Source organism: Dendropsophus ebraccatus, chromosome 8, assembly GCF_027789765.1.
Source record: "Dendropsophus ebraccatus isolate aDenEbr1 chromosome 8, aDenEbr1.pat, whole genome shotgun sequence".
Classification (NCBI taxonomy): Eukaryota; Metazoa; Chordata; class Amphibia; order Anura; family Hylidae; genus Dendropsophus; species Dendropsophus ebraccatus.
This window is the reverse complement of record NC_091461.1, coordinates 98,585,408-98,596,832: the sequence shown is the minus strand read 5'-3', so window position 1 is coordinate 98,596,832 and position 11,425 is coordinate 98,585,408. Positions and strand designations below refer to the sequence as shown.

Here is an 11,425-nt window from a genome sequence, read left to right as displayed (position 1 = left end):
TTATCCACTTATATCGTCTAGGTGCACACCGGGCCTTATACCAGAACAGCCGCGAGGAGCGTGTGGGGATTCTGAGGACTCGTCGCCTTATCTCAGAAGACTGGAGCCGACATGGACTGTGCCTGGGAACATGGGGTGCACGGGGCAGAGTGGGGCTGGGGGGCTGCTCTTGGTGGGTGCTGGGCAGTACCATCCAGGGGCCATGTTTGCTGTTTTTGTGGCTTACAAGCACCAGGGAGAATTCAGGCAACAATTCTAGGACTGTACTGTATCCTGTAGCTGGGAAGAGACTTCAGGTTGTTTGAAGTCAGGTGACCTATGAGTGCCCAATAGAAAGTTATGTGCCAAAGGTTTAGGTAATTCCTTGCTGGATAAATAATTATAAACTGTGATGTGCAGAGACTTCATATACTGATCCTCAGTTCTACTTTGCCCTATCTTTCAGTCACCTCCAGTGCTGCACTCGCTATTCTGCTGTTACATCAAGTCTTATCCTCCAGAGCTGCATTCGCTCTTCTGCTGTTACATCATGTCTTATCCACCAGTCACTTCCAAAGCTGTGCTCACTATTCTACTGTTACATCATGTATTATCCTCTAGTCATCTCTAGAGCTGCGCTCACTGTTCTACTGTTTCATCTTGTCTTGACCTCCAGTCATCTCTAGAGCTGCACTCACTATTCTGCTGTTACATCATGTCTAGCCATCATGCCATCCATATACTCACAGCGCTGTGATTCCTGGGGCCAGGACTATTATGGTATACAAGACATTATAGGAAGCACCTTACCCTCTGTGAGCCCCTGTATGCAGTGTAGGTCAGGCCTCTGTGTGTCAGCTGTCTGTGCTCTATATGCCCTGGTATGGGCAGAGCATGACCCCCATGGGTGCAGTTATGTCATAAAGTGAGCGCACAATTATACCTGGAGAGATCTCAGGAATCGTTTTGCCCTCGTACAGGACAGATAGTATATTACAGTTGTCCATGTGGAAGATTTGGTACAAAGGGCATTATTCTGCAGCTTGTGGCCAGATGAATGTTGGGAGTTGTAGTTTCAGTCCATTGCTTATCCATACAAGAGAAAAATTCAGAGAGGATGGTAACCCCCTGAATGTTAATGAGCGCTCCAGGGGTACTGGGCCTTTAAAGAAGACCTCACCGGTGACCCTTCCCAACTGTGTCCTAGAACTGGTGCCTGGAGTCTAGAGAGTCCGATATGGAGCGGCCCAGGGGTGGGGGGGACTCTGCCCCCTTCTATGATTGTGTGGGTAGAAGGTCTGTCCACTTTGGATGCTTCTTGTAATTCTTTTCTATGACTTGTGTCGGGGTTTGGAGACAATATTATTGTAACCTCCGTCTTTACAGTTTTCATAAAATAATTGACAATTTTACAGGGTGAGTCTTATGTTCAGCAGGCACGGTCCCGCAACCAGTGTGAACGGCGCCAAATAAGAAGATGGAGGCTGAGGGTACCAGAGGAAAGTTTAATGTCCTTCTTACATGTTCTGCTGCCGCGACCCTGGCCCTATGCACGTCACCGCGGAGCAGAACGCAAGTCTCCTACTAAGATCAATGTTAGTGTTTATCATTTGCAGACGTGAGGTGCGGTCATACTGGGTGTCTTGTCTTCCATTAGTAAAAGGGGGCTTCCGCCAAGACATATGGGGGCATCTACAGCCTACTCCCAAAGACTACTGCCCTCGGTATCCTATTAAACATACAGTGGAGCCAATTATAAAGACATATATAACTGACCCGGAATTGAGGCAAACTTTCCTAAACCAATCACAAATGTTCTGGCATTGTCAGTCTGTGTCTACATGTGACGGTCTATCGTTAAATTATAAGATTGTATTTTATGGTAAAATTATATCTATTGTGCACTGTCACCACCCACAAGGTGTGGTTTGCAATTAAGCTCCATTCACTTCAATGGAACTGAGCAGCAAAACCCAACCCAAACTGGAGACAAGAGTGGGGCTGTCTCTGAAAGAAAGTGGCCATGTTTTTGTCGCGCTGGATAACCCCTTTAGGGTACAAACCCACTTGACGTATTTGCTGCGTGAATCAGTCTTAAAAATAAGCAGGCAAACAGCAGGTTGGCTTTATACAATTGTTCTGCGTTAAAATACGCAATTGCGTATTTTTGAAGCATGAAGCTACATGCGTTTTTCACACAGGTTGTTAACAACTGATGCTTTGCTAACAACAAGCTTCACGCTTCAAAAATACGCAACTGCGTATTTTAACGCAGAACAATCGTATAAAGCCAACCTGCGTTTTGCCTGCTTATTTTTAAGACTGATTCACGCAGCAAAAACGTCAAGTGGGTTTGTACCCTTAAAGGAACTTGCGTAACTCTTCAGGTTCGTCAACATTCTCCAAACATGAACACTTGGCATTTGACTTCCTACGGCTGGAGTTGGCTGCTGCCCTACGTCTGCCGGGAACACACGGGCTGTATCCAGGTTTTCCAGGACTCTCTAGAGCTGCTTTCAACTTCTCCAGCCTCCAGAAGTCAATTGCTGAGCGTTCGGGTTTGGACAGTTCCACAAGATCGCTCAAAACTAGTCACCACCCAGGAGGAGTCTATAGGCCTTCCTCCCCCGCTCCAAACAGGTCACCACCAATAAGGAGTCCTGCTCCAAACACATCACCACCTATGAGCAGTATATAGCCCCACCCCTGCTCTGTCTGGACAGATTACTACAGCTAATACCTTGACTCCATGCTGTAATATACTGGGAAGGGGTGGGGGAGTACAGTGTTTGGCTGCAGATCTCTACATCACCAGACTTGTATATAAAGTACAATGACATCATGTCATACAGTGCTACACTCATATTAGTATAACTAAGGGGGGAGGGGCAGTCTAAGCTCAGCCGTGTCCGTGCTGGGGTGCCCCACCCTTTAGGAGTTCTGCTCCTCTTCCGTGCTGCAGTTCTGCATCTTCTCACAATTAGCCAGTCGGTTTCCTTCCCAGTAGCCAACATCCTGCCCATCGTGACACCGGCACTTGGTACAAGAGTCCACCCACACGTACTGACCGGCAGGGATAACACGGCTCCGGGAGGCATCAGCATAGCAGTTGGGGCCTAGAGTGGGCGACATATATATCTGTTATAATTGACAAACGTCATGTAATACAGGATGACAATCTCCACTGTATAAGATCACAGTTTTACCTGCTCTGTAAAGGGGCGCTCCAGTTTCTTGTAACTAAAGTTTTATCTCTGTTCTACATTGTCACTGTTTCCATTCAGAGACTGTACATACATGGACCTTCTCTCAGCTGGGGGCTTGTTAAAGTTTTAGGCTATGTTCACACAACGTAGGTTGCCGATTTGCAACAACGGCTGTGATTAATACAAAATTTACGTTGTACTGCAGTCTATAGGATTCTGACCAGAGTGTACACATACGAGATCCCTAGTGGGCGCACGAAAAACTGACATGTCGGTTCCGTGTCTATTCATTGAATAGGGGCCGCACAAGCCCGATAGGTCACACAGTGGAGAGTGCGGCTCCGGTCGCATACTCCGTTGTGTTCAATGGTGAACTGGGATGCAGGCGCACACAGTTGTGCCCACATCCTAATTTTATAGAATTGAAGAAGCTTTATCCGGCCGGTACGGCTGGCCGGGATAAACTTCTCTGACCCGGCCATGTCACAGAACAGCCGCTGTTATACATAGTGTGAATCCGGCCTTAGGGTATATTCATACAGGCTAATTCTCGCGGGAAACTCCGTGACCGCACACTCCCGCTTCCCTCTCTGCCGGCTCCATAAACTCCATTATGTGCTCAGGCAGATTCTGCTGTCCACCCAAAGAATTGACAAGTCATTTCTTAAGGCGGACGACAGAATCCGCCCGACCATATAATGGAGCCTATGTGACGGGCAGAACTTCAAGTGGGAATGGGTGCATATACCCATACCCAGTGCAGACAATCCTTCGTAAGCTGAAATCAGCAGCATCTCAACAAATCTCATTTACTGCAATGGACCACACTAGCTCACAGAGCATACATTTGTATCACTTCTCAGCTGAGAGCAGGACTAGCTATGCACAGTGTATCAGTCTGGAGTCCAGGCTGTTTGGCACACAGAGCATTGTCTATGCCGGATACAACTGTATAACTTTGCAGCTGAGAGCAGGACTAGCTACGTACGATGTATTAGTCTGGAGTCCATGCCATTTAACTCACAGAGCATTGTGTATACCGGGTAAAAATCACTTCTCAGCTGAGAGCAGATCTAGTTGTGTACTGGTTTAGTGCCCCTAAATGTAAATAATAATGTTCTTTATTACTGAGAAATTGAAAACTAGAGAACCTTTCATTTGTACAGAGATTAAAGCTTTCACAGCATCTTCGGTGGTTAAACTAAGTGCATAGTTGTATAGGGCTTGGCAGTCCCATAATACATACCCTGTTTATACAGAATGAGCCCTGCAGTGCTGAAATTACTGACTTTTTTATTAATATGGAAATTAGCTCCAAAAGCCCAGGGGGTGGGGTGGGGTGGGGCTTACCACCGGATGCAAAAAACCAGCTATGCACACCTCATGGCTTGCCTGCAACACCCTTGTACTCACCTCTGTCCTCCTCCAGCTACCTGATTGATATCTGTCTGCATTTACTTTCAACTTCACCTACAGGGAACTGAAGTTCTCCCAGCAGCTTCAATGACTGGTCTGTGCTTAGGCTTTTGATAGCTCAGACAAGCCCTAGAGGCAGCAGGGAGAAGCCCAGCGTGTGGTTTGCAGGCACTAATGTAGGATTTAATCAAAGGAGAAGTAGTTAAAAGTAAAGCCTAGTGAAGGGGTATATCTTGAAAGGGCTGGGCCCCATAGCCAATTTTTAAACCCCCCCCCCCCCCATTCCACCATAGGTAATCCCCAGTTTGTTAGCCCTCCGCCCAATAGATAGCATATGTTAGGCATTTCCCCTAGTGTCCCTCGTGGTAGGCATCTCACCTCATTCTCTCCACCCCCCCCACCCCCAAACGCACACACACACACACGCATGGTGTCCCACCCCCCAAGTACATAGTGTCCCCCATCTCCTTTGGTAATATAATGACAAATTAGGAGGCCCAGTGTATTGGAGGGAAGGGTCCTCTGATGTGGTGGGCCCCATAGCGATGGATATGGCTGCCCTGACCTAGTGGATGTCAATCAAGCAGCTGGAAGCTGAGAGAAGCGAGCACATGGGTGTCGCAGGGATTTACATAGCTGGGCTTTTGCCTTTTTTTTATTTTTTTAAAGGCTTTATTTATTGCTTTTAAGATTTAACAGTAAAAGGCATAAACTAATAGCAACAGAGACAAAACATCCATACTAGTGAGCAAAAGGGTACAGCAGTAGTACATTTCAGCCCTTAGATCAAAGGAAAATATGCAGGTCAACCTCACTATTATACAGCGGCCTATGCAACTGAGTGTCGAATGAAGCAAGGGTGCCCAGGATGTGGCGGCAATGTATAAACTAAATCAAAGTCCTCAACATTGTATAGGGCCTGTTCTACAAGAAAACACATGTACTATACATTCGCTCACTCCATTCACACATTGCTCGGGAGCTGTGCCTCATCCCTCAACCCAGCCAAAGTTGTTTTAGCAGATAACCAAGGTTCCCAAATGTGATAAAACCTTTTAGGGGTGCCTCTAGCCGAATACGTAACATTATACATTTCCAAATCGTCATCTACCGGTTTCAGCCAGTGGGACAAAGTAGGACGCTTAGGAGGTTTCCAATTCAGTAGAATTGTTTTGCGGGCATAATATAGCAGGAACCTATACAGAATACGGCTATATTTAGTAGGTACCAAATCATTTACCAGACCAAGCAGACTATTTTCAGGTGCACATACTCCCGGAAGCCCCAACTCCGCATTCAGTAAGTGATGCACTTTGGACCAGAAGTTTTGAATGACTGGACAAAGCCAAATCATATGGATCCATGTACCCTTCCCCCCACCACACCTAGAGCAAGTGTCCACTGAAAGGCTGCCCATCCGCATTAATTTAACTGGGTTAAGGTACACTCTGTGGAGCCCCTAACCTGGATCAGTTGGTCTCTAGCACATATTACAGATTTTTTCCAATAGCTTACCAATTCTTTAAGATGATGGTCTTCAAGAGAGGAAATATCAGCCTGCCATTTGGCAAATGAACTGTCAATCGGGGCACTCTGCATGGACATTAACGTTGAGTATAATGATGATACCGGTTTCTGCAGAGGTACCCTACGTATCATCCCTTCAATGGAGCCACAATCCAATAAAATGCGTTCCCCCCCAAACTGTACTCTGCAAGCGTGCCTTAACTGAAAGTATCGGAATAAGGCAGACTGAGGGAGATTAAACCTTTGCTTAAGTTCTGCGAATGTGGAGAAGACACCTTCTGGGTACAACAGGGCCAAATATTTGTCACAGCCGCGGCGGCGTCCCGTGTTCCGGGCCACCGCCGCGACCTCCTCCTGCCCCATGCAGCCGCCGGCGTCCCTGTGCAGGGACCCGGTGCTGCTGCTAGTTCGGCCCCTGGGGGCGCCTCACCTCTCCTCCGCTCCTGTCTCCGTCTGTGCCGGCTGTCTCAGATTTAAAGGGCCAGTCCGCCCTTAATTGGTTAATTGCACCTATCACTCCCTATAAATCCCAGCATGCCCTGTCCCTTGTGTTGGAGCCTCTACATGCTTCCCATAGCGTTTGGCCCAGCCCCCTGTTGTTCCTGATTCCTATCCGCTACCTGGTCCCTAGTCCTTGTTCCTGGTTCCTGCTCCTCTGTTACACCATTGCTCCTGTGTTCAGCCTATCACCTGCGGTTACGCCTGCAGACCTCTGCCAGCACCATCTCCTGCCTACTGCTCCTGCCACGCCTCGCCTGCCGTCACCAGCAACCAAGCCAGGGGTAGCGACCTGGGGGTCGCCTGCCGCAGCAAGTCCATCCCGCCTTGCGGCGGGCTCTGGTGAAAACCAGCGTCCCCTTAGACTCCGCTCCGTGGTGAGGTTAGTGCCATCGCTGGTGACGGTCCAGTGGATCCACTACTCCAGGCGTTACAGTAGGCTCCAACCATGGATCCCGGCGAGGTGCCTGATATCCATGACATAGCCCGAGTGGTCGCCCAACAGGCGCAACAAATCCAGCAACAGTCGCAGCAGATCCAGCAACTCACTGCCGCCTTACAGCAGCATACTACAGCCCAGCGCACACCACCTCCTGCTGCTTTTTCTACACTTCGACTGGCTCTCCCAAGCAAATACGCTGGTGACTCCAAGTTGTGCAGAGGATTCCTGGACTGGAATGAGGCCGCTCTAATAGCCACCTTCAAGAGGGGTCTGTCCAGTCGGGTGAGAGACGTGCTTTCCGCCCGAGACCTACCTACCTCCCTGAACGAACTCATCCTACTGGCCACCAGGGTCGATACTCGTTTTTCTGAGAGGGAGGAGGAGGTCTGGCATGAACGGCGACTAGGCCTGTCCCGTCGCCATCACCAGCTGGCGCCGGCCTTCCAGTATCCTGACGTTCCGGAGTCCCAGTCGACTCCTGAGATTCCTATGCAGGTGGAACGGGCTCACCTGACGCCTGATGAAAGACTTCGTCGTCTGGAGCTGAATCTCTGCCTCTACTGCGGTGGTTCGGATCACTTTCGGCTGAGATGTCCCCAACGTCCTCAAACGTCCGGGAAACTCCAGCACCTAGGTCCGGTGGGAGAGGTCTCCCTGAGTGTGAATGCCACCTCTCCAAGTTTGTCTGTGCCAGTTTCTATCCAGACACCCTCAGGACAAACTCACCAAACTACTGCCTTTCTCGATTCTGGGTCAGCAGGCAATTTTATTGCAGCTACATTGGTCCAGAGATGGCGGCTACCCGTGACCCCACTAGCCAGACCCCTGTCTATCTCCTCGGTCACGGGCGAGATTCTTACCGACCATGTGCACTACCAGACCGCACCTCTAGTCCTCCAGGTGGGCACTTCACATCTGGAAAAGATCTCCTTCTACTTCCTGCCCCATTCTTCTTCCACCATCCTCCTGGGACTCCCTTGGCTGCAATTACATGCCCCTAAACTGGACTGGAGAACCGGGAAGATTCTCAGTTGGGGTCAGGACTGTTCCAACCAGTGTCTGAGGTCACCTCAGTCCAAGTACTCTATGTTGTCATCCGAGCCTGCCAAGCCTTTGTCCGGCCTACCGGCGGAATACCAGGATTTGCCTGATGCCGCCTTCTGCAGGCAAGAAAGAGGGGGAGGCCAAAGGGGGGGGGTACTGTCACGGCCGCGGCGGCGTCCCGTGTTCCGGGCCACCGCCGCGACCTCCTCCTGCCCCATGCAGCCGCCGGCGTCCCTGTGCAGGGACCCGGCGCTGCTGCTAGTTCGGCCCCTGGGGGCGCCTCACCTCTCCTCAGCTCCTGTCTCCGTCTGTGCCGGCCGGCGCTCGCGTCCCCCCCTCCTAGGGCGCGCGCGCGCCGGCTGTCTCATTTAAAGGGCCAGTCCGCCGTTAATTGGTTAATTGCACCTATCACTCCCTATAAATCCCAGCATGCCCTGTCCCTTGTGTTGGAGCCTCTACATGCTTCCCATAGCGTTTGGCCCAGCTCCCTGTTGTTCCTGATTCCTATCCGTTACCTGGTCCCTAGTCCTTGTTCCTGGTTCCTGCTCCCCTGTTACACCATTGCTCCTGTGTTCAGCCTATCACCTGCGGTTACGCCTGCAGACCTCTGCCAGCACCATCTCCTGCCTACTGCTCCTGCCACGCCTCGCCTGCTGTCACCAGCAACCAAGCCAGGGGTAGCGACCTGGGGGTCGCCTGCCGCAGCAAGTCCATCCCGCCTTGCGGCGGGCTCTGGTGAAAACCAGCGTCCCCTTAGACTCCGCTCCCTGGTGAGGTTAGTGCCATCGCTGGTGACGGTCCAGTGGATCCACTACTCCAGGCGTTACAATATTTAAGTCCCCGCTGGGCCCAAAAGGTGAAATCTGGAAGACTAAATAGGTCTGGCAGATGGCCATTCATCCATAAGGGAATATAGGGCGACCAAGAATTCTCCTCACCATTCCTGGGGTAAGGTTCAGCTAGTTTATTCCACACCTGAAGTTTGATGGCCATATTAGTAGTAGGGTGTGGAATATACGCAGTGCCCTTTCTGTAAATAAGGTTTGTGAGCACCTCATATGAACCAGTTAAGGCCGCTTCTAGTACTACTGCAGGGTTATTTGCATCTACCCTGACCCACCATGCTGCATATGACAACTGGGCAGCCATGTAGTATGCATACATATCGGGCAAGGCTAAGCCACCCTTTTCCCATGGGGCCTTCAATGTGGCTCTAGCTAGTCTGGGTGGGCGGCCACTCCACAGGAATGGTGTCAGGAGTCTGTCCAGGGCTACAAAGTGGGCTTTTGGCAAAGGAATCGGTGTTGCACTGTAAAGATACAACAACTTGGGTAGCAGAATCATTTTGAAAATATTGATATGACCTATCAGAGATAATGGGAGAGTATCCCAGGCTTTTAATTTACATGTGACCACCTGCATTGTAGGGGTGATATTCAGGGAGGCGAATAAATGTACATCTTTGTGTATTAGAATACCAAGATACACAAACTTATCAACCACCATAAGGGAGGAGGATGTGGTGATGGAAGTGGGATCTATAGAGTCTAGCGGGGATAGTACAGATTTGGACCAATTCACTCGAAGCCCAGAGTAGGAGCCAAACTCATCAACCGTCTGTAGCAGTGCTTCCAGTGAAGGGCCTGGATCCACCAAGTACACCAGCATGTCGTCGGCATAAAGAGACAATTTTTCAGTGATATTGCCAGCAATATTCCAACCCTCAATCGCCATGCTGCTATTGATCAGACTCGACAATGGCTCCATAATTAAAGAAAACAGCAGTGGCGAAAGAGGGCACCCCTGCCTGGTGCCACGGCCCAGTGGAAAGGAATTTGACAGTTATCCATTAACCAGCACTTTGGCCCTTGGGCTTTTGTATAGTACCTGAAGCCACTTAAGGAAATATTTAGGAATACCCATACGCTTTAGTGTTAGCCACATAAACTCCCATTCCACTGAGAAAAAGGCTTTTTCATTGTCTAGAGAAGCGATCACTCTGTTGCCAGCATTGTCGTGGCTCAATTGGAGGTTGGTATAAAGCCGCCTAATGTTGATATCAGTCGTTTTGCCTGGCATGAATCCGGATTGGTCTGTTCCCACTATGGACAAGATCACTGTGCCCAATCTTATCGCTAGAACCTTCGCCAGAATTTTGGCATCCAGATTAATAAGGGAGATCGGACGGTATGAGCTGCATTGGTCCGGCGGCTTCCCAGCTTTATAGATCACCACAATAGTGGCCTCGAAAAACGAGTTTGGTATGGTGGACAACTCAAGGGCATGTGTGAACAATGTCAACAGTCTAGGGCTGTGTTGCTCCACATATTGTCTATACCACTCTGCCGGGAAGCCGTCCGGGCCAGGAGCCTTGTGGGGTGCTAGTTGAGTGATAGCTCTCTGTATCTTCGCCTCTGTGATAGGGGCATTAAGGTCTAACCGAACAGAAATAGACAGAGAGAGTAGAGCAACCCTGTCCAAGTAGGCAAGCAAGCTCTCCCTCAGGGCTCTAGAGCGCGAGGCATATAGCTTGGAATAATATTGTTCAAATTGGTTACAAATAACTTGTGGCTCAGTCACAACTGTACCATCTTCCAAGCGTAATGCTGCCACTACTGTTTGTGGTTTCTCGATCCTGGCCAGGAACGCCAACGCTCTCCCATTTTTGTCTCTCTCTGCAAACGCAGATTGTTTGTGTGCTAACAGCCGTTTCTGAGTATACTCAGTAAGGTGGATATTATATGTTTTTTGTGCCTGTAGCCAGTGTGCCTGATTTTCCAATGTGGGGTCCTGAATATATGCTGCCTCTGCCGTCACCAGTTTAGATTCAAGTGCGGTGCGTTTAAAAGACAGTTCTTTCCTATGAGTTGCTATTGCATTAATCAGAACACCCCGTATTACAGATTTGAGAGCGTCCCATTCAATGAGTGGATTAGAAGACCCCTGGGCTTTTGCATTCAGGGAGAGCACCTCCTGAACTGTTGGAGCTCCTTTTCATGATAATAAAAGTTCAGCTATCTTAGCGCTGAAGAGCTTAATCAACTAAATAACTGTGTCAGCTTTATATACAGTATATATAAGTATATGTCTTTGCAACATCAGCCAATCACATGGCAGTAGCTCAATGACCACACCACTGTGAGCAGTTACTGTGGGTGGTTTGGGGATCTCAGAATATGGTGATCTGTGATCTTCACACACTGCAGATGCTGGAGAGTGCAGAAACCCTTAGGGGTGAGTGCACTGATACTAAGAGCAGGGTGTAGTCTGGACAGAAGCCAAGGAAAGCCAGAAAAACACTGAGAGACTGAGA

General features: G+C 49.4%; 1 protein-coding gene across 1 annotated transcript in view; it reads right to left on the bottom strand.

Moving 5' to 3' along the window:
* Positions 1-2,304: 2,304 nt before the first annotated feature.
* Positions 2,305-11,425, bottom strand: part of LOC138798768 (von Willebrand factor C domain-containing protein 2-like) — a 29,422-nt gene continuing 20,301 nt past the window's right edge. Inside the window, exon 3 of the mRNA XM_069979351.1 lies at positions 2,305-3,095. Coding sequence (XP_069835452.1) covers positions 2,911-3,095 — 185 coding nt within the window. The 3' untranslated portion in view covers positions 2,305-2,910. The remainder of the gene's footprint in view (positions 3,096-11,425) is intronic.